Genomic DNA, 22,922 nt, shown 5'->3' on the forward strand with positions numbered 1-22,922 from the left:
CAGGTTACTCGAGTCATCCGAGCAGAAGTAACTCAAGTCCCCCAAGTAACCCAAGTCACCCAGGCAGGTCGCCCAAGTCACTCAGGTCACCCGGGTCCCCCAAGTCACCCAAGTCACCCAAGTCACCCGAGTCACCCAAGTCACCCAGGCAGGTCGCCCAAGTCACTCAGGTCACCCGGGTCCCCCAAGTCACCCAAGTCACCCAAGTCCCCACGTCACCAAAGTTCCCCGAGCCACCCAAGTTACCCAGGCAAGTTGCCCAGGTCGCTCAGGTCACCCGAGTCCCTCAAGCCACCCAGGCAACTCAAGTCACACCGGTTCCTCAAGTCACCCAGATCCAAGGCAGCACCTAAGTCACTCAAGTCACCAGTACCGTGAGTCACAAGTAATAAGTTACATAAGTCATAAGTCTCGATGAGTGCATGGGTGCAGAATACGTATACTATGTTGCGTTAATATTTTTTAAACTATTAATTATTTTTTGAATGTGTATATAGAATGTGGTTGTTGTTGATGGTTTATTAATAATGTTTAATATATTGAACGGGTCCGCGTCAAGGGAAGTAGATGTGTGTTGATGTCGTGTGTTATTAAATATAGGGCATTGTTCAATTAAGTGTTCAAGGGTTTGCGGAGTGACGCCATCGCAAGGGCATGCATCATCAGAGGTGATTTGGAATCTATACAGGTAAGCTTTGTGGAATCCATGGTTGGTAAGTAGCTGCGTAATGACAAAGTTAGGCTGTATTATAGAGAGGAAATGTGTAAGATCCTCGTATGTAGGAAGTAACTTTTTGATATGTGGTGAGCATGTGTTGTAGAGGTCATGTTTTGATTGTATGGAAATCAGTGAGTTTCTGTATTTAATGTAACTGAGAGGAATATATAAATAGTCAGGTGCCTTGCGTAGTTCTGCAGCAGATTTGGCTGCAATGTCAGCGAGCTCGTTACCCATTATGCCGATGTGAGCTTTAGCCCAGAGGAATCGAATGTCTAGTCCTAGCGACCCAGCAAGATGAAGTGTCCTGTGAATATTGACAGCCAATCGGTTGGTACTGTTAGGGTTGGAAAGTTCGATGAGACCAGATTTGCTATCAGATATGACTATAGCTTTATTGACCCTTTTGGTTACAAGCCATTCGACTGCTCTATCAATGGCCAGGAGCTCGGCCTGATATACAGAACAGCAGTCATGTAATTTTAGTTTTTTGGTGATGTTGGGTCTATCGCAGTTAACGACTACATACGCAGCGCCGACTCTATCGTCATGTTTGCTGCCGTCCGTGTAGATGAAGGTAGTATCTTTGTCCCTAAGATAAGGTTCGATTTCATTTTCAGATGTGACTTCTTTAAAAGTGATGCCAGTCCTAAGTGAAGGGTGCAGTAGACTGCGCGGAGAAGATGGAGTTTCAAGCGGTAAGTCGGAAGGAAGAAATCTGGATGTTTTATTGGTTTTGGAGAGTTCAATGTCAGCTATTTCACGAATTTTTGAATGTAGAGGGGTCAATTGAGCAATTGATATAGAGACAGGTGTGCTAACAGTGCGGAAACCGCGTACAATTTTGATGGAGAACAACCTTTGAAGGGATAGAAGACGCTTGACTATGTATTTATAGTCAAGTGCGCCGTACCAGATACTAGCAGCGTAACAGATGATGGGTTCGACGACTTGTTTATAGATAATTTTGATGTTATCGGAATGAACTCCCCAGGTGGGTCGTACAAAGGTGATTAGCTTGAGGAATAGTTTTTTAGATTTTTCGATGACGTATTCACAATGTTTGACAAATTTTAGTCTTTTATCGATGACAACCCCTAGATATTTAATATCATTTGTGAATTGAATAGTTTTGCCGTCCATATGAATTTTGCATTTATAGGATTTATTGGTAAAACCTATAGCTTGAGTCTTATCCGGTCCAAATTTGAGTTTAACAGATTGTCCCCAGTCGCTAATTTGAGATAGAACAGAGTTGGTTTTGTGTTCAATTTCAGGGATGGTTTTAGCGTGGGAGATGAGAAGAACGTCATCGGCATACGCCTGCAAGTGGCATCCATCCGGTAAGTTGATAAGAAGAAGTTGATCGAGAATGAGATTCCAAAGGGTTGGGCCACATACAGAGCCCTGTATGCAGCCTCTGGTCATTCTCTTGTTGACCGAGCAATTGGCAAAATTGATGTAGACATGACGATTATCAATGTAACTGAGTAAAGTATTATATAGATTGCTGGGGCATTTGATAGCCCGGAGTCTAGCAAAAATGGCAGGCCACCAAGCATGGTCGAAAGCTGATTTGATGTCGAGAGATACTGCAATGACATGTTCGTTTTGATTTTTGGCAAGATTTATAATTTCTAGAGCGCTATTTATGGCGGATACGGTAGAGGTTTGTTGTTTGAAGCCAAATTGTCTATTGCATGAAGTATTGGTTATATTGGTATGATGAATTAGCCGGTTGATAATAATTTTTTCTAATAGTTTGCCGAACACGTTAATAAGTCCAATCGGTCTGAATGAAGAGAGTTCTGTATATTCTGCTTTGTTAGGTTTAGGTATAATCTTGGCGTATGCTATTTTCCAGGTATTAGGGAAGTACTCGAGAGCAAGACATCTATTTAGGAGATTTGTTATGACTTCAGGAAATGATTTGGCAAATTGTAAGCATATGTCAGAAGTGAGGTGATCAGGGCCAGGGGCTTTCTTATGATTCATTTGATTGAGACATTCAAGAATCTCGATGGTAGTTATTGGAGGTTCCGGAGGAGTATCTAGTGGTTGAGGCATAATATTTCGTAAATGAAGCTGTTCCATGGTTTGATCAATGGTGTCGTCAGGGTAAAATTTGTTGATTAGAGCTCTCGCAGTATCCATGGTATCAGATGTGTAGGTGCCATCGTCAAGTTTGAGAGTCGCAGGAGGTTGAGTTAGTGGGCGTGTCTTAATGATCCTGTTAGTTACAGACCAGACGTCTTCCTTTTTTTGTTTGTTGCAGAATTCTCTAAAATTTTCAGTGGAAGCGGCACAGATAGCATCCGAGTATTCCTTACGCAGCAGTTCCCTTTCAGCAATGAGGTGGTCTATGGGATATTTACGTCGTGAATATCTGTTCAATAGGTGATGATTGTTAATAACTTTTTGTTTTAATTGTTTCAGATGATCGTTCCACCAGGGAATGCGCTGAGGAGGACCGGCTGGACGTGGGAAGATCTTATCGCAGGACTTCTGGATGGCGTTGGTAAGTCCTAGTATATAGTGCTCTATTTCTTCTTTGTTCATAATGTTGACGTCGGCATTGGTATCAAAGCGCTTTTGGATCTCTTTCTTAAAAGGTTCCAGGATATCAGGCCATTTAATACCAGAGGTGTCATATTTGAAAGTGGAGAGTTTCATATTTTTAGATAGCTGAATAGCTCCGAGAGTCAGATCAAAGGTAATAGCAAAGTGTTCGGTAGATGGGCAGATATTGTCGTGGATTTTCCAGTTTTGAACGCGAATAGGTCGAGCTTCGCTGGTGAGGGTGAGATCGATGATTGAAGTTCTGGGCTTGCCGTGAGTGATGGTCTGGAAGGTAGGCTTGGAATACTCGTTATGGATGGTAAGATCGTTTTGAAGAATGATATTGTACAGGAGTTCACCCCTGCGATTGGATTTACTGGAGCCCCACATGGTGTGCCAGCCGTTGAAATCTCCACAGATGATGTGCTTAGATCCAGCAGTTCTTTGTAAAAAGATCTCCAGTTTGCGAAGGGTGTCATTCTGGTCAATTTTGGGTTCAATATAAACGGATATGATGTATATATTCTTGTTGGTTTCGCTATTAATTTTGACAATGCAGAGGTTAGAGTTTGAGTATTCATTGATTCCGAGCGTGCTAAGTCTTGAATTGCCAATCATGATGGCTGCCTTCGTGGGTGTTTGTGAAGGAAACTGGTAAGTGTAATATCCGGGTATATTCTTCATTAGAATGTCGCTGCCTGTGTAGGGTTCGGTGATAAAAGCGATATCACTTTTGTGATTATCGAGGTATACAAAAAGTTCATGTGAGGCGTTCCTGCCTCGTCCTAGGTTAATTTGAAGAAGTTTAAGGTGAGAGTTCGAGGATTGTCTATTATGAGAAGTTGTGTTATTATCCATAATCGATACGGGATCTTATGTTTTCTGTTAGTTGAACAATACGAGGACAAGCATTGGAGGTGGAGCTGTGTTTGAGGTCGGTTTTACTGGTGCCATTATATTTTTTCAGGTGGAGCGAGCAGTTGTGACAGTTAGCCTTTTCTTTATTTCCTTTGAAGGGGCAGCCTTTGAAATCATGAGTGGATGAAGAGCAGTGCGAGCAGATGGTTTCATCGTTGGTACATCTACTACGGGTATGTCCAAATTGTAAACATTTATAGCATTGGAGAAGAGGTGAGTATTCTTGAACGTGAATTCGTTGGTGATCAACGTTGATTTGTCCAGAGGTGATAATTGTTCTCCAGAGGTGGGGAGCAACTATGAAGACCGCATTGTAGAGTTTATTATTTTTGTTGCCACGTTTGAAACGGAATTGTAGGTCCTCTTGATTTTTAGATGTATTATTGATGAATTCATTTTGTCTGTATATAATTTCAGTGAGGCGCTCAGAAGGAGTATCCTCGGATATTCCTTTTAGGATAAGCATAGGTTTTAGCTTCTTGGACTTTTCGCCGGTGATTTCGCAATTGGGATTATTGATTTTTTGTAGCGTAATGTCAACATGTTCAGGCTTGTCAAACTCTATTCGTATTTTATTCTTTGAGATGAATTTTGTGTTTGCGGGAGCGAAGGTGGTGTCGGTGAATGATACACTCTTTTTCCAGGCTTGAAGCGTTTCAGTTGGGCTGGAGACATCCTTTTTGGCGCTGATGATGATAGCAGGTTTGTTGACAGGTATTTTGGTTTTATTCGGCACTGAACTTTTTGTAGCAGATGCATAAGTTTTTATAGGTTTTTGAGTGTGTTCGAAGGACTTCTGCAGCTTGGAAACTTCAGACTTGATGGTATGCTGAATTTCCTCCTTAAGAGCATCTTTGATAGCGGTGACAGTGGTTGAATCAAATGTGATGGGGCCAGGTTTAGCAATTGGAGTTGTGGTAGAGGAGCAGAAAGATTCGGTAAGACCTTTGATTTGGTTGGCAAGTGCCACTATCTGCTCCTTGTTCGCCTTGGTGACACTTTTGCCTTCACAGATTTTAGATATGATAGCCTCGCATTTGGATTGAATGGCAGTTTTAAAGTTGCCCATATTGTCTGGTCCCTCATCATTGGCAGAGGAGAAATCATCGAGGCATTCCTCCTCCGAGAGTAGCACTGACGCCTGACTAGGTGACCGCGGTTGTGAGCAAGAAACGTCAGACATTCTGATGGTTATTTGCAGACAAATAGCAGCAATCAGTAACAAGAGATGATCATAAGTCCATATAGAAAAAACTCACCGAGTCATCCGAGCCTCAGGGTGGTCCAGACACCCGAGCCAGACTCTCGGGGGTAAAAGTCCCCAAAGTCCTCAGGGTAACCACCTGGTCACCAGAGTCGCTTAGATAACCAACAACACATAAGGCACAGGGGTAATTCACTGATTCACGTCACAGAGGTCACTCACGTCACAAAGATATGTTATCACAAGTCCTCGGAGTCACATAAGTCCCCGAGGTCACACAAGTACACTGAGGTTGCACGAGTCACCCAGGTTGCCCGAGTCACCCAGGTTGCCAGAGTCACCCAGGTTGCCCGAGTCACCCAGGTTGCCAGAGTCACCCAGGTTGCCCAAGTCACCCAGGTTGCCCAAGTCACCGAAGTGCCTAAACCCGGAGGTCACCAAAGTCACCAAAGTCACCCAAGGGAGAGGCGGTGTGCGCACGTCCGTTCTCGATGGGCGCTAGACGCAGACTGTTGGTTAGGTTAGGTTAGGTTAGGTTAGGTTAGGTTAGGTTAGGTTAGGTTAGGTTAGGTTAGGTTAGGTTAGGTTAGGTTAGGTTAGGTTAGGTTAGGTTAGGTTAGGTTAGGTTAGGTTAGGTTAGGTTAGGTTAGGTTAGGTTAGGTTAGGTTAGGTTAGGTTAGGTTAGGTTAGGTTAGGTTAGGTTAGGTTAGGTTAGGTTAGGTTAGGTTAGGTTAGGTTAGGTTAGGTTAGGTTAGGTTAGGTTAGGTTAGGTTAGGTTAGGTTCCCCCCCAATGGATTCTCGCCTTGTCGTGGCGGGGGGGCTCAGTAGCTGCATCGGCGGGTGCCGCTTTAGCCCAATGATGCAGTGAAGCTAAGAGGAATCCAGCGCGGCGGTGGCAAAGTCCATCGCTGCGCAACCCGTAACCCCTTAGCGCTTTGTGGTGGGGCGCCAAAGGGGTCGGGGGCCGCTTCCACATTGAGTGGAGGGGGCCGCGAGGAGACAACCTCTGTAAAAAACCGCCAGGAGGGGGCGTTTCGCCTGCGCGCGGCGGTCGTTCGTATTGCACGGCGGCCGTCGGGCCACCCGCAACCCTCGGTATTCCGAGGCGCGGGGGCCGCTCCCACGCAAGTGGGGGGGGCCGCGAGGAGACAACCTCTTTAAAAAATCCAACTGGTGGAGGAGGCGTTCAGCGCCGTGGTGACGGGTTCGGCGGCCATGAATACATGCCCGTCGGACAGGCTTCGGCCACCGTCGCCAAACTTGTTATCCTGGTTAGGTGTCGTGGACATGTCTCGCGGCCTACCAGGACCAAGGGGCTTGCCTTGGTCGGCCGGCCCAAGAGGAGCCAACCTCAATAAAAAACCCCCAAAGTCCCGGCGTTGAGGTGCCTTCGGGCCTTCGCGCGGCGTCGGGGCGCCGGAAGGTGGCGGAGGGGGTATTCTCCGCCAGCTAGCGACCAACCCTGGGGCACCTCCCGCACCCCAGCGGTATTAGGGTTATCCGGGTACAGGGGGCACTGCCCGGATGGACCACCCTTTCCCCCATACTCGTGGGTCTCAAAAATGGAATTTACTAAAAACAATTTAGCCGAAATTTCGGAGCTGAAGGGAGGAGGTAGAGAAGAAGGAAGGGGAGAAGAAGGAGAAAGAAAAACGCGTGCTCCGGCACAGAAGACTTGCGGCCGTGAAGCGGGCACTAAGTCCGCGGGGCATTCTGTGGCGCAACCGGGTTCCACCACCCCGGAAGCGCTGCAGCGCCCTGGCCTAGGCGCTTGCGCCAGCCGTCTCCGAAAGGGGACTTATAAGGAGGGAGTTGACTTCGGAGAGCCGATCCTTAGCGGCAGGGATCGGCTACCCGAAGTCGAAAGAGAGAGGCGACTCAGCGTGGTCCTGTCACGCTGTGACACGCCTGTCACCGCTAAGACCGCTAGCCGGGAGGAGGAGTCTATGGACTCGGACGATGACTCCTCCTGCGCTAGCATGGTGACGGTGGGGTCCGAGCCTTCGGTCGGAAAACGGTTCCTGAAGAGGAACCGGTCAGACCTCGAGGGGGAGGATGACTCCGGTGACTCGGTGGTGCTGCCCCTTGAAGGGGCGGCCCACAGGTCTAAAAGAGGGAGAGGACGCCCGCCCTCTACCGGGAAGTATGTGGGCCTGGCCGCAGCCAGGGCCGCATACAACCGGGAGCTCGCGGAGAGCCTCCGGCTCGTGGCCGAAGCGGAGGTCGCTGACGTGGCCCGAGGAGTGAGGGAGGCTAGGGCCTCTTTACAGCCCAGCCTCCAAGCAGAAGATCTATCGGCAGAGGAGTCGGAACAGACGGGTGCTGCTCTGGCCGATATCGTGAAGGCCTCACTGGACACCATCTTGATGGTGGCCAGCAAATCGTCGCAGCTGAAGGGGACCTACGTCCGGGCCCTAAAAGATGCGGCAAAAGGCATTGAGGAGGCGGTGTCCGCTATACGAACCCGGACTACATCGGAGGAAGTGCGGCGGTTGGAGACTGCCAACGCTCAGCTAGCGAGGGAGGTCGCCGACTTGCGTCGCGACCTTCAGGAGCTGCGGCAGCGTCCAACCCAGTCCTCGGAGCCTAGCCTCCGCCAGCTACTGGAGGAGACGGCCCGCGCCAATGCCGAGATGTTCGGTAATATGCTGAACGCTCGGCTGGCCGGCATCGAGGGCCGTCTCCTTCCCGAGCCCCGTATGAGGCCCCCGCTTGCAGCGGACGTCAGGACTGCCAGGGCAAACCCCGCTGCCAAAGAGCCAGCAGGGGCCCCGGTCGCCTCCACAAGCGGCAGTGGCCGCCCCTTGACAGGACCAGGCGCAGAACCAAAGCCTGTCAAAGAGGCTCCCACAAACAGCCAGGCCTCTTCTGCTCCCCCTTCTTCGGGAAAGAAGGGGAAAAGCAAGAAGAAAAGTCTGGCTGCACAGGAGGCAGCAGAGACTCGGCGCCAGCCTGCCCCTGCACCAACGGCGGAGCCGTGGACCGCTGTTGTTGGCCGAAAGGCAAAAAACAAGGCGGCCAAAGCGGCCAAAGCGGCCAAAGAGCCGGAAAAGCCTCGACCCACGGCCCAAAAGAGAGCAAAACTCCGGACACCAAGAACGGCAGCGGTATCGCTGACCTTGGTGCCCGGAGTCGAGGAGAGAGGCGTAACATACGCCTCGATCCTCTCCGACGCCAAGCGGCGCGTCTCCCTCGCTGACCTCGGAATCAGCAACATGCGGTTCCGCAGGGCGGCGACGGGTGCGCGCCTGCTTGAGATCGGAGGGGAGGACTCGGCGGCGAAGGCGGACTCCCTCGCTGAGAAGCTGAGGGAGGTCCTCAGCCCGGAAGCGGTCAGGGTCGTCCGCCCAGTGAAGCGCGCGGAAATCCGCGTCACTGGGCTGGACGACTCAGCCGACGCCATTGAGGTGGCTGATGCTGTGGCCAAGGAAGGAGGGTGCGCGGTCGAAGACCTCAAGTATGGTCGAATCGTCGTTGGGCCGAGAGGTGATGGCTCCCTCTGGCTCAGCTGTCCTATCGCGGCCGCCAGGAGGCTGTCCGACTCTGGCCGACTACTGGTCGGGTGGACGTCGGCCAGAGTAAGGCTCCTCGACTCCAGACCGGCACGGTGTTACCGCTGTCTGGAGCCCGGGCACCTCGGAGTCAAGTGCTCGTGCGAGGTTGACCGCAGCAAGCTCTGCTTCCGCTGCGGCCAACCCGACCACAAGGCGCGGGACTGCTTGGCCGAGCCCCACTGCCCCGTCTGTGAGACGGCAGGCAAGCCGGCGGCTCACCCCATCGGCGGCAGCGGATGTATTTCTGCTGCCAAAAAGCCGGCGGTCAAAGGTCCGAAGACGGTTGCGCCTAAGCGAAAGGCGAAAAAGCGCAAGGCCAAGAGGGCCGGGGCGGAGCAGATGGACACCGTTCCATAAACGGACAGAGCTCCGCTCTAAAGGGGACCTGTGGACGGTGGTCGGGAGACCGCCGTCCACAATATAGGTCCCGTGCTGTAGGGCTGCCCTAGTGTTCCGGGCAGCCCTCGGCGGTGGGGGAGGCGCTTGTTGCGCTCCCATAGGCGCTGGGCCCAAGAGGGCATCCGCCGGCGGGGACGCGGTTGTGTGCAGTTGCGTTCCCGTGTCCCCGCCACATGGCGGCGAGGAGGAACACCGTTGGGTTTTAGTGGGTATACCGGCTTTTCCGGGGAGTCCCACATAACCACGTCGTCCCCCCGGGCGGCGTGGTATGCGTAACGCATTTCCCAACGTTAAAAAAAAAAAAAAAAAAAAAAAAAAAAAGGTTAGGTTAGGTTAGGTTGGGACCAAAATCAGCGAGGTGGGGTCGCTCTTCGCTCTCCTCTGCGGGGGCAGAGGGTTCTGAAGATGTGACCAGGCGACGGGTCTCTGGCCTCGGCCAGAAGACACGGGCTTCGGCTCAACGTCGATAGGGGCGGCGGGTCCGGCAGCAATGCTGGGCAATGGCTTCGGCCACCGTCGGCCCGACCCGTAACCCAGACGCAATGCTGTCTGGAGCGGGGGCCGCCTCCGCATTGAGCCGGAGGGGGCCGCGAGGAAGACAACCTCTCTAAAATAATTACCCAAGCCTAAGGTGTGGCGCCTGCTGACGGGCTGAATGGTCAGTGGTTCTGGCAGCAAGGGTGCCCCGGGGAGGTCACCCCGGTAAGAAAAGACGTTAAAAAACCATGGATAAGCAGATCGATAATTCTATTCCGCCGGCGGGCACTCCAAGCGAGCGACCCCGCCCCTCTTCGGAGGGCAAGCCCCATACGTATACGGCGGGGGGCAAAGACTGCTTCGTAGGTCGGCAAGATGCCGGCCTCCGTAAACACGACACAGGCAATGAAAATGGCTCACGAGTAGGTTTAAGTTTCGAAGTAAGGAAAGAGGAGGAACAGAAGGTAGAAGGGCGGGAATTGCGAAGCCGTAGGAACACTTTCTACCCGGCTTTCGCTGAATCCGGAGTGGTCGCTAGCGCGTCAGCACCATCACCGCTTCCCGAAGCGATGGTGGTTCTGGAGCGTATCCCAATACCGGAGATTGAGGGGACGATCGACATGGAAGTCGAAGCTGAGAAGGAGGCATCGTCTGCTGGGACGGATACCAGCCTGGTCACAGTACGATCCAGGTCGGGGTCCCCCGAGACGAGGAGCCGCTTCTGGGCAGAGGAGGGCCCAAAGAGGCGTCGCCTGACGATGGCATCGTCGGAGTCGGCATCGCCTTCGGGCAGTGATGGAGGTGGAGAGGCGTCTGTCACCAAAGGCAGAGCTCGCCGCTCCACATCCGGGAAATTCGTCGGCCTGTCCAAGGCACAGGCATACGTCAACGCCGCGAAGAAGGAGTTTCAAAAAACTCAAGCCGCGGAGGAGATCGCAGAGTTCGCCAAACGAACTCTTCAGGCCAGGGTGACGCGCCTGTCAGAATCCTCCTCTGGGTGTGAGAACGAGGCTCCTCACCAGGACATCAACCAGCAGGTGCTGGGCGCCCTGGAGGTGGTAGAAAAGGTAGCCAGCAAATCCGGCAACCTGAAGGGCACATCAGTGCGAGCGCTGAGAGACGCAAAGTCGTCGATCAGAGCTGCCTTTGATGTGCTCTTAGAGAGGACCTCCACTGATGTTACGAGGCAACTGCAGGCGGACAATGCCCGCATACTAGCGGACAATGTCCGTCTGCAGGCCCAAATGGCCAGCCTCCAAAATGACCTCATCAACATGAGGGTGGAGATGGAGTTGTTGAGGAAGGTGCAGGGCGCCTCTGTACCATCTCCGGCACCGCCTATGGAGCTGCCTGCTGCACCGCAGACTACTCGCGGCAAAAAGCGGCCAGAAGTGGCCTCTCTGTCCGCCAGCAACGAGGATGAGTTGGCGCGAACCATCATGGTCCAAGTAGGGACGATGGTTAACGCTCGTTTGGAGGCCCTAGAGGGCAGACTTCTCCCGGAGAAGCGATTGCGTCCGCCGCTGTCAGTTGACAGCAAGCGGTCTGAAGCCTCTCCAGTGGCCAAAGCAACCCCGGTACAGACGCAGCCTACCGTGGTGTCAGGCGGAGCCACAACAGCTCGCTCTGCCGCAGCAGAGGCCAAGGAGAAGAGGACGAAGAAGAAGAAAAAGCCGAAGAAGAAGAAAAAGGCCAGCGCTGACCAACAAGCGGCTGCGCCTCGTGCCCCTCGACCGATTCCCCCGGCGCCCTCCACAATGGAGGTGCCGTGGAACGTTGTTGCCAGAAAGGGCACAAAGAAGGTCACCCCCACTCTGACAAAGAGTGGCCCGGTCAAGCTGCGTCCTCCTCGGACGGCGGCCGTTGTTCTGACGCTACAACCGGGCGCGGAGGAAAAGGGGGCCTCTTATGCTGGTGTGCTGGCTGAGGCCAGATCCAAGATAAAGTTGGATGAGATGGGCATAGGGGCAGTCCGGTTTCGACGAGCTGTGACCGGGGCCCGCATCCTAGAGGTGTCCGGCACCTCTAGCATTGAAAAGGCGGACTCCCTCGCGCAAAAGCTGAGGGAGGCGCTAAATGAGGACGTGGTCCGAATTAATCGGCCTACAAAAATGGCAGAGATGCGCATCACGGGCTTGGACGACTCGGTCACCGCTGAGGACTTGGTGGCAGCGGTGGCTCGAGTTGGTCAATGCGCTCCCGACCAGATAAAGCCTGGTGAAATTCGCCGGGATAAAACTGGCCTCGGTTCGGTGTGGTTGCGGTGCCCGGTGTCTGCTGCAAAAAAGGTGTCTGAGGGTGGAAGACTACTGGTCGGTTGGGTGGCAGCTCAAGTGAAGCTGCTTGAGACCCGACCGATGCGGTGCTACCGATGCCTGGAGCCGGGACACGTCAGGGCATCATGCGTCTCAGAGGTGGACCGTAGCGATCTCTGCTACCGCTGCGGACAGCCTGGTCACATAGGCCAAAAGTGCTCAGCCGCGCCCCACTGCACTATCTGTGAGGCAGCCGGCAAGCCTGCGGATCATCGGATGGGCTCATGTGTCACCCCATCCAAACGCAGGAACGGAAGGAAGAAGGCTGGCATTGGACCCAAGGTCCCCCCGCAGCCTGTCCGAGCAAATGCTGAAGCCCGGGCCGAGGTGGAATCGACAATGGCCATTGATTAATGGCTATTCGGTTCCTCCAGGCGAATATCGGCCACGGCTCCAGAGCCCAAGACCTTCTGTCCCAAAGCATGGCAGAGTGGCTGATCGGACTGGCGGTGGTCAGCGAGCCATACTATGTTCCACCTAGGGACAACTGGTTAAGCGACCAAGATGGTCTCGTCACGATCGTCACGCAGACGTCGGCCGGCTCCTCGCCCTTCGAGCGGATGTTTAGAGGTCGGGGATTTGTCTCGGCGTTTGTAGACGGCGTGATGGTGATCGGGGCGTACTTCTCGCCAAATCGGAGCCTGGCTGAGTTTGAGATTTTCTTGGACGAGGTCAGTGCTTTGATTGACAGAAGCCGCCCTGATCTAGTGCTCTTCGCTGGGGATCTCAACGCCAAATCTTTGGCGTGGGGATGTCCAGCGACAGATGCACGTGGCCGAGCTCTGGAGGAGTGGGCAGTTGCAACTGGTCTTGAGTTGCTCAACCGGGGAACGGTAGCCACGTGCGTGCGGCAACAGGGCAGCTCCATCGTGGACGTCTCGTTCGCGAACGCTGCCCTGGCGCGCCGTGTCCAGGGCTGGGAAGTGCTGGAGGGCGTGGAGACGTTGTCGGATCACAGGTATATCCGATTCAGCGTCTCCACGTCCGCAGTTGCCCCGAGCGGCCCGAGCCGAACCTCGCAAAGGGAAGGTCCCCGTTGGGTGTTAAAACACCTAGACAAAGAGTTGTTGACGGAGGCGGCCATCGTCCAGGCCTGGGTCTCCAACCTTGACGGCCCCGTGGTGGTTGAGGATGAGGCTGCTCGGCTAAACGAGGCAATGTCGCAAATTTGCGACGCGTCGATGCCTCGGGCCAAGCCCATACCTCCCAAACGGAGGGTATATTGGTGGAATGCAGAGATTGCGCAACTGCGCGAATCTTGCGTTGCGGCAAGACGCCAATATGCCCGGCAGAGGAGACGCCGGATCCATGTCAGCGATGAAGAGGGCAGACTCTACAACATCTATAGAGTCTGCGTGAAGGCCCTGCAGACCGCAATTGGTCAAGCCAAGGAGACATCGCGGCGGGAGATGCTGGAGGCTCTGAATTGCGACCCATGGGGGCGGCCGTACAAAATGGTACGTGCCAAGCTCAGACCATGGGCTCCGCCCTTAACTCGGAGTCTCGAGCCTACCCTGCTGCAGGATGTAGTCGAGGCGTTATTCCCTGCGCGGGAGGGTTTCACGCCCCCGTCGATGGTGCCCCCATGGCAAGTGAACGACGATGAAACCGAGGCGGCCGAGGTAACAGCCGGCGAACTGGGCGCCGCATTGCTGCGGCTCAAAGCCAAGAACACGGCACCTGGGCCAGATGGCATTCCGGGTCGCGCGTGGGTGTTAGCTGCCAACGCCCTAGAGCCAAGACTGCTGAGGCTGTTTTCCGCCTGTCTCGAACAGGCCAGGTTTCCCAATGCATGGAAGACAGGCAAGCTTGTCCTCCTGAAGAAGGAGGGACGTCCAGCAGACTCTCCATCTGCGTATCGTCCCATCGTTCTGCTGGACGAGGTGGGCAAGCTCTTCGAGCGCATTATTGCCGGACGCATCATCGGGCATCTCACGCGGACTGGCCCCGACCTGGCGGATTGCCAATATGGCTTCCGCCATGGTCGCTCCACCATCGACGCCATACTCCGCGTGAAGACCATAAGCGATGAGGCGGTGTCCCAACGTCAGGTGGTTTTGGCAGTGTCACTCGATATTGCCAATGCCTTTAACACCCTGCCCTGGGGCTGTATCGAGGAGGCAATGCGGTACCACCAGATGCCCGTGTACCTAAGGCGAATCGTCTCGGCGTACCTCTCAGATCGGTCCGTCGTGTTCCCAGGACGAGAGCAGTGGGGACAACGGCCGATGTCGTGCGGTGTCCCACAGGGGTCGGTCCTTGGACCACTCCTGTGGAACATCGGGTACGATTGGGTACTCCGGGGCGCTAACCTTGGAGGAGTCGAGCTCACGTGCTACGCCGATGACACCTTGGTCACAGCACGTGGCTCGACTTTCAGGCAGGCCGCCATACTCGCCACAGCGGGTGTGGCCCATGTGGTCGGGCGTATCCGGCGACTTGGCCTGGAGGTGGCCTTGAACAAATCTGAGGCCCTGTGCTTCCACGGGCCTCGGAATGCACCACCAGCCGGAGCGCACATAGTGGTGGGCGGAGCTCGCATCGATCTAAAGACAACGATGAGGTATCTCGGACTTGTTCTGGACGGTCGATGGGAGTTCCGCGCCCACTTCCAGCGCTTGATGCCCAAGCTCCTCGGAGCGGCAGGTGCCCTCGGGTATCTTCTGCCTAATCTGGGTGGGCCGAAGGCGTCCTGCAGGCGGCTTTATCTGGGGGTCGTTCGCTCCATGGCCTTGTATGGAGCCCCAGTATGGGCCAACACTCTGAAGAGGCAGAATATCGCCCTTCTGAATGCAGCTCAGAGGGCGATGGCCATCAGAGTGATACGGGGCTACCGAACGATCTCCTGCGAGGCGGCGCGTGTGCTGGCTGGATCTCTGCCCTGGGACCTGGATGCGAGAGCCCTCTCATCAATGTATTTTTGGCGAGAGGAGGCGCATGGTCGGGGTGACACGCCAGCACCACGTGAGGTGCAAGCGCAGCGGGAGGAAGTACTCCGACTGCTGCTACTGGAGTGGGAGCAGAGGCTGGCTCAGCCTAGTGCAGGCCTGAGAACAATCCAGGCAGTTCGCCCAGTCCTCCGACAGTGGTTGGACCGGCGACACGGGGTGATGACCTTCCGGCTCACTCAGATCCTCTCGGGACATGGTTGTTTTGGGAGGTATCTGCATGTTGTAGCCGGAAGAGAGCCGACCGCCGAGTGTCATCACTGCGGCGGCTGCCCGGAAGACACGGCCCAGCACACGCTTGAGGCGTGTCCAGCCTGGGCGACAGAGCGCCAAGAACTTGGTGCCGTTGTGGGGCGCGACCTTTCGCTGCCCGCTGTGGTCCAGGCCATGGTTGACAGCGAGAGGTCGTGGAAGGCGGTTCTCGCATTTTGCGAAGCTGTCCTTCGATCCAAAGAGGATGCGGAGCGGGAGAGGGAGGCTACTGCCACCGACCCTGCACGTCGCAGGAGACCCGGGCGGAGACGGCGGGCGGATGTCGGCCGTCTTCCGCCCTAACACTGATGCGGGTCTCTCCCTGTGTGTCCTGGACCAGAGGAGGAGGGCACAACAGGGGAGACCCTGGGACGATAAGACCCGTGAGGGCATTACATCGGTGCCTTGCACCGTAAGAGCCGCGGGCGGCAGACTCGGGGGAGTCTGTCGTACCTAACATCTGGCTCGAGTTGGCGTTGCGTGTGTGTTCCCCGCACGCCACTCATTCCCGATTGAGATGGGGCCTATCAGGCCATCCACCACCGGGTCGCGGAAGCATGCTTCGGCGATTCCCGGGTCCCGGTAACACCGTGGACGGGAAGGAACACCGTTGGTTTTTAGTGGGTATACCGGGTGGCGACACCCGGGGAGTCCCACATAACCACGTCGTCCCCCCGGGCGGCGTGGTATGCGTAACGCATTTTCCAACGTAAAAAAAAAAAAAAAAAAAAAAAAAAAAGGTTAGGTTAGGTTAGGTTAGGTTAGGTTAGGTTAGGTTAGGTTAGGTTAGGTTAGGTTAGGTTAGGTTAGGTTAGGTTAGGTTAGGTTCCCGTGTGGAGTTGCTGATCTCCCATCGGGCGCGTCCCCAGGTGGCGGATAGGGGAACGCCCCCCCAGATATGGGGGGGTACCGGCTTCGGCCGGCGCGGACCAAAACAGCGTGGTGGAGTCACCCTTGCTCGTGGCCCTCTGCAGGGACGAGGTGGTGCGCAGAGTGGACACAGGAGGGTGACCATCCGACGGCGTCTCTGGCTTCGGCCAGACGACAGGGGCTTCGGCCCCACCGTTGGCAGGGGCGGCGGGTCCGGCAGCAATGCCGGGCAATGGCTTCGGCCACCGTCGGTCCGACCCGTAGCCCAGACGCAATGCTGTCTGGAGCGGGGGCCGCCTCCGCACTGAGCGGAGGGGGCCGCGAGGAAGACAACCTCTGAAAAAATCACCGAAAGCCTAAGTTTGTGGTGCCCGGCGAGGGGCTGTATGGCTTGACGTTCAGGCCGTGAGGGCACCCCAGGGAGCTCACCCTGGTAAATAAAAGAGACCGCCTGCTGAGGTACAGCTACAAATATGAAAAAAGCGGTTCAAAATAAGATTACCCACGCTGGCAGCCGGGAAACCGGTGAATCCAGTTTAAGGCCCCCATTCGTATGTGGGGGGGGCTGCGATCGCTCCGTAGGCTCGCAGAGCCTCCGTAAACCCGAGACTGAAACGGCGTCCAACGCCCAACCCGGACATGACTCTCGCGCGTCAACTCCATCCGCGCTTTCCGAAGCGCGGGTGGTGTTGGAGCGCACCCCAACACCTGACTCGACCCCAGCACCAAGTGCTGATGATGCTTCCCCTGGGCCGAACGCCCAGCGAAAGACAAGACGGACTGGTCCTAGCCTCGCTTCATCCTCGGATGAAGCGAGCAGTCTACGGACTGTACGCTCCATGGAGAGCGTGACCTCCCTCCCAGAGGGCAAACTGTGGCGCAAGCGCAAACCAGTTTCGCTCTCGGAACCGTCCTCTGACGACGAGGACCGGGCGTCGGGAACGACGCGCGGCTCGCCTGTCTTGAGGGCGCGGGCCAAGAGAGGTAGAGGTCGCCCTCCCACCACAGGAGAATACGTTGGCCTTGCCAAGGCTAAAGCTGAGCTCAACCGCGCCATGCGGGAAGAGCTCATGCTCCAAGCCGAGAAGGAGGTGGCCGAATCGGCTAAGAGGGTGTTCTCGCTCCGCGGCTCTGTAACAGAGTCGGAGTTGGCGAGAACCGATTCTGGCTCGGAACCTGGCCCTGAAACAGTCGCCGACCTCTATCAGAAGGCGAAGGATGCAGCCGCGATCATTGAGAACGTGGCTTGCAAATCCGGCCGACTGAAAGGCACCTTCGTGCGCGCCCTGAAGGACTCCACGAAATTAATCGTGGAAGTCCTGGACGTTCTCCGCGCCACGTCGGCGAATGACGAAACGCGCAATCTGCAAGCGCAGAACACCCGCCTGCAGAAAGCGTTAGACGACCAGCAGAAGGAGATCGAGACCCTTCGGCTGGAGATGCGCCAAGTGAGGAACTCGCTGGGCGCATCTAAGGATGGGACGCAGCCAGCGCCAGCGCCTGCAACTCTCACAGAGACCCCGGCCTCTGAGGGTCTGCGCCCTGAGCCGGCCCTACAAGTTGCACGCGCTAAGCCGGCAAAGAGGACGAACCCGCCGCTGCCTGAGAGCAGTAGAGCCACGTCCGACAAAGATGGAGACCTCGCCGCGCAGATCATAAGCCAGGTGGGCTTTATGATCGATGCGAAGTTGGCGGGTCTAGAGGATAGGCTCCTGCCTCCAAAGGTGTTGCGCCCTCCGCTAGCGGCGGACCGCAAGAACGCGCAGTCCTACGCGGCCGCGGCTAAGACCTCCGCTGGCTCAGCGAGGAGCCCCGCTGCAGTTGTGGCCAGGATGGCGACTGCCGCTACAGCTGGCACCACACGTGCCTCGCCGCTCGTGGCCCCTCGTGGCCCAGCCGCGGTTGATAGTGGCCAAACCTCCGCACCCTCTAAGAAGAGAAAGAGGGGTCCCAGGGGGAGAAGGAGCAAGGCAGGGAATGGCGGCCAAGGCGAGGCCCGACCCCTACCTTCAAGGTCTGCCGGCGACGGCTGGACCGTTGTCGGCAAAGGCCGAAAGAAGAAGGCGGCTCCTGTTCAACCGCCACAACGCCCCAAGGCGCCCAAACTGCGCACCCCCCGCACAGCGGCGGTGGTGATGCAGTTGCAGCCAGCGGCGGCGGAAACCGGAGCCACCTATGCGGATATCCTGAGGGAGGCAAAGTCCAAGGTTGACCTGCAGAGCCTCGGAATCTCCAACCTCAGGATCCGCAAAGCGGTAACTGGCGCGAGAGTGCTGGAGCTAGCGGGCGCCTCGAGCACTGAGAAGGCTGACACCTTAGCCGAAAAGCTAAGGGAGTCACTGAGCGGGGACGTAGTGAAAGTCTCCAGACCCATTAAGTGCGCGCAAATGCGAGTCATGGGACTGGATGACTCCGTCACCGCTCAGGAGGTGGTGGAGGCAGTGGCCAAAGCCGGTGGCTGCGTGGTGGATGCCATTAAGGCCGGTGCCATCCGCGAGGGCGCGAGCGGCATGGGCTCTCTGCTCGTGAGCTGCCCCATAGCGGCTGCCAAAAAGGTAGCCCAGGGTCGCCTTCTCGTGGGTTGGACCTCGGCCCGAGTCAGGGTGCTGGAGCCGCGTCCGCTGCGGTGCTTCCGGTGCCATGAAGTCGGGCACACGCACGCTCTGTGCGAGTCCGAGGTGGACCGAAGCACCCAGTGCTTCCGATGCGGCCAAACCGGCCACCAGTCTTCCACGTGTTCCGCCACCCCGCACTGTACAGTGTGCGAGGCGGCGCGAAGACCGGCGGAACACCGATTGGGCAGTTCACAATGTACTGCCCAATCTAAGACTAAGCGGAAGGTTCGCAAAGGCCCGCAGGCCCCCTTGCGACCTTCCCACCCGCAAGCCGCGGGACGAGCCGGCACCGAGCCAATGAACACCAACTAATGGCGTTGTGTGTTCTGCAGGCCAACATCAACCACTCTGCCAGAGCCCAGGACCTGCTGCTCCAGAGCGTGGCGGAGTGGTTGATTGACGTGGTGGTGGTCTCGGAGCCGTATTCGGTTCCGCCCCGGGACAACTGGGTGGGAGACCAGACTGGCTTGGCGGCGTTGATATCGCGGACGGGGGCGGGATTGCCTCCATTCGAGCACGTTGTGCGAGGTGGAGGTTATGTCGCTGCCGTTCTAGGGGACATCACATTGGTCAGTGTGTACTTCTCGCCAAACCGCAGCCTGTCTGACTTTGAGCAGTTCCTGCTCGAGGTCGGCGTGCTTGTGGGGCGGAGGCGCACTGCCCGTGTGATTGTCGCCGGCGATCTCAATGCCAAGTCGACGGCTTGGGGATGTCCGACGACTGACGTCCGAGGAGAGGCGGTCGAAGAGTGGGCGCTGACCGCCGGATTGACCGTTGTCAACCGAGGATCGGTGAACACGTGCGTGCGGCAACAGGGCGGCTCTATCGTGGACGTTACGTTCGCGGACGCCGCCCTGGCGCGCTGTGTTCAAAGCTGGGAAGTGCAGGAGGACGTGGAGACACTGTCGGATCACCTGTATATCCGCTTCAGTGTGTCCACTCTTCCTGGTACCCCGACGAGCCCGATCCGAGCTCTGGTAGGCAACGGTCCTAAGTGGGCGTTAAAACGCCTCAACTATGACGCCTTGGAGGAGGCCATAATAGTTGAGGCTTGGCTGCAGCCCGATTGCGAGCCGGAGGTCGAGCAGGAGACCGAGGCTGTCCAGCAGGCGATGGCAAGGGTGTGTGACGCCTGTATGCCCCGCGTCAGAACACTTACCTCGCGACGAGCTGTGTACTGGTGGTCCGCGGAACTCACGCGGCTAAGGCAAGCCTGCGTTGAGGCGAGACGCCGGTACACAAGGAGTCGAAGGAGGCGCACCAGGGATGAGGAGCTCTTGGCGCAAGTCGAGGCATCCTACAGGGAGGCCAAGAGGGCTTTGCAGGTGGCCATTGCTGAGGCCAAAGACGCGGCGGAACGGGAGATGCTGGAGTCTCTGGATGTCGATCCGTGGGGTAGGCCGTACAAGATGGTGAGGCGCAAGCTTCGACCGTGGGCCCCCCCACTTACACAGAGTCTTCAGCCACAGCTCGTGAGCCGAGTCGTGTCCGCCCTGTTTCCCAACAGGGCTGAGCACACGCCCCCAGCGATGGCGCTGCAAGACGGCACGGCAGATGCCGATGATGAGGATGAGATTCCACCTGTGAGCGAGGCCGAATTGGAGATTGCAGTGCGGAGACTGCAGGCCAAGAACACCGCCCCGGGCCTTGATGGCATACCAGGGCGTGTCTGGGTCCTCGCTCTACGGGTGGAAGGCGGTCTGGGGCCGAGGTTGAGGGACCTCTTCACGGGGTGCTTAGTGAGAGGTCACTTCCCTCGCCGGTGGAAGACCGGAAAACTTGTCCTCATCCGCAAGGAGGGCCGGCCTGCCGACTCCCCGTCGGCGTACAGGCCGATAGTCCTGCTGGACGAGGCCAGCAAGCTCCTCGAGCGAATCGTCGCGGCTCGTATCAACGAGCACCTCGAGGATGCAGGCCCGGACCTGAGCGCATGCCAGTTCGGTTTCCGCAGGGGCAGATCCACCATCGACGCAATCGCGCGGGTGAGGGCCCTAGCGGACGCCGCTGTAGCTCGGGGGGAGGTCGTCTTGGCGGTGTCTTTGGACATCGCCAACGCCTTCAACACCCTGCCCTGGAGCTGCATCAGGGAAGCGCTCAGGTACCACAATGTGCCCCCGTACCTCCGCCGGTTGCTAGCGGCATACCTCTCCGTGAGGGCCGTGAGCTTCCCGGCGTCTGAGGGATGGCGAGAGTGGTCGATGTCGTGCGGTGTTCCACAGGGTTCGGTCCTGGGACCGCTCCTGTGGAACATTGGCTACGACTGGGTGCTGCGTGGAGCGAATCTCCGAGGGGTCGACGTAACTTGTTACGCCGACGATACCCTCGTGACGGCTCGAAGCAGCACATACCGGGAGGCCGCCATTCTCGCTACCGCGGGTGTGGCTCATGTGGTGGGCAAAATCCGGCGCCTGGGACTGGAAGTGGCTCTGACGAAGTCAGAAGCCATATGCTTCCACGGTCCCCGAGCGGCTCCGCCGGCCGGTGCGCACATAGTGGTGGGGGGAGTTTCCATCGGCGTCAAATCGACGATGCGGTACCTAGGCCTCGTCCTAGACAGCCGATGGAACTTCCGTGCGCACTTCACTGGCCTGGCGCCGAGATTAATCGCGACTGCTGGCGCCCTAAGTAGGTTACTCCCGAACATCGGAGGACCGAAGGTGGGCTGCCGTCGACTATACTCCGGGGTAGTCAGGTCGATGGCCCTGTACGGCGCCCCCATCTGGGTAGACGCCCTAAGCGCCGAGAACCGTGCTCTTCTGAGGAGGCCTCAAAGGGCTGTAGCCACAAGGGTGGTGAGGGGGTACCGTACCATCTCGTTCGAGGCTGCCTGCGCCTTGGCCGGTACCCCCCCATGGGAGCTGGACGCCAAAGTTTTGGCCCGTGTCTATAGACACACGGCCCGAGCGCGTGCCGACGGTGGAGCGCCATCTCCGGAGGAGATCTCGAGTCTGAGACTTAACGCTCGTCGAGATACCCTCCTGAGATGGTCGCGAACCTTGGAGACGCCGAGTGCTGGCCACAGGACGGTCTCAGCGATCCGGCCCGTTCTGGAAGAATGGGTCGAGAGGAGGTTTGGTTCGCTCTCCTTCCGCCTGACGCAGGTCCTGTCGGGGCATGGATGCTTCGGCAGGTATCTGTGCAGGGTCGCCGGAAGGGAACCAACCACCGACTGCCACCATTGCGGCGCCGCCGAAGACACGGCGGACCACACGCTAGCCGCATGCCCAGAATGGGCTGAGTCGCGGGCGCGACTCAGGTGCGTGGTCGGCCAGGACCTTTCCCTGCCTGCCGTGGTCTCGGCCATGGTCGGTAGCGAGAGGGCCTGGAGAGCGGTACACTCTTTCTGCGAGGACGTGGTGGCGCAGAAAGAGGCCGCCGAGAGGTCGCGGGAGGCCGATCCTGCGTCTGACCCGATCCGTCGGACTCGGGTGGGACGGAGAAGGTTGGCGCATGATCGGCGTATCCCGTAGGTGGGGATGCTGGTGACGGACGCGGGGGGCGTCCGTCACCTGGCACAAAGTCCCCGTGTTGGTAGGCGCGCGTGTGTTCCGCGCGCCACTGACGATTTCGAGCACTGAAGTGCTCACCGAGCCGGGTCCGTATGGACACCGCCTGGGAGTTGCGGAAGTATGCGGGCGCGTTCCCGTGGCTCCCACTCAGGCGGCAAGACGAACACCGTTGGGTTTTAGTGGGTAGGCGGGATACTTGAGATCCTGGAGTCCCACATAACCCGCTGTCATCCCCATGGCGGCGGGTATGCGTAAATGCATTTCCCAACGTTAAAAAAAAAAAAAAAAAAAAAAAAAAAAAAAAAAAAAAAAAAAAAAAAAAAAAAAAAAAAAAAAGGTTAGGTTAGGTTAGGTTAGGTTAGGTTAGGTTAGGTTAGGTTAGGTTAGGTTAGGTTAGGTTAGGTTAGGTTAGGTTCCCCCCCAATGGATTCTCGCCTTGTCGTGGCGGGGGGGCTCAGTAGCTGCATCGGCGGGTGCCGCTTTAGCCCAATGATGCAGTGAAGCTAAGAAGAATCCAGCGCGGCGGTGGCAAAGTCCATCGCTGCGCAACCCGTAACCCCTTAGCGCTTTGTGGTGGGGCGCC

General features: G+C 56.6%; 2 protein-coding genes across 2 annotated transcripts; both read left to right on the forward strand.

Moving 5' to 3' along the window:
* Positions 1–10,078: 10,078 nt before the first annotated feature.
* LOC126375787 (uncharacterized) lies at positions 10,079–12,499 on the forward strand. The gene has a single exon (XM_050022873.1). The coding sequence runs from the start codon at positions 10,079–10,081 to the stop codon at positions 12,497–12,499; it is 2,421 nt and encodes an 806-aa protein (XP_049878830.1).
* A 4,189-nt stretch (positions 12,500–16,688) lies between these two features.
* On the forward strand, positions 16,689–19,142 carry LOC126375788 (uncharacterized). Its single transcript, XM_050022875.1, has one exon. The coding sequence runs from the start codon at positions 16,689–16,691 to the stop codon at positions 19,140–19,142; it is 2,454 nt and encodes an 817-aa protein (XP_049878832.1).
* The last annotated feature ends 3,780 nt before the right edge of the window (positions 19,143–22,922 follow it).

This window comes from Pectinophora gossypiella, chromosome 19, assembly GCF_024362695.1.
Source record: "Pectinophora gossypiella chromosome 19, ilPecGoss1.1, whole genome shotgun sequence".
Lineage (NCBI taxonomy): Eukaryota > Metazoa > Arthropoda > Insecta > Lepidoptera > Gelechiidae > Pectinophora > Pectinophora gossypiella.

Excerpts from the sequence above, each read along its gene's own strand:
- LOC126375787 (XM_050022873.1), top strand. The coding sequence starts at position 10,079 with ATGGATAAGCAGATCGATAATTCTATTCCGCCGGCGGGCACTCCAAGC.
- LOC126375788 (XM_050022875.1), top strand. The coding sequence starts at position 16,689 with ATGAAAAAAGCGGTTCAAAATAAGATTACCCACGCTGGCAGCCGGGAA.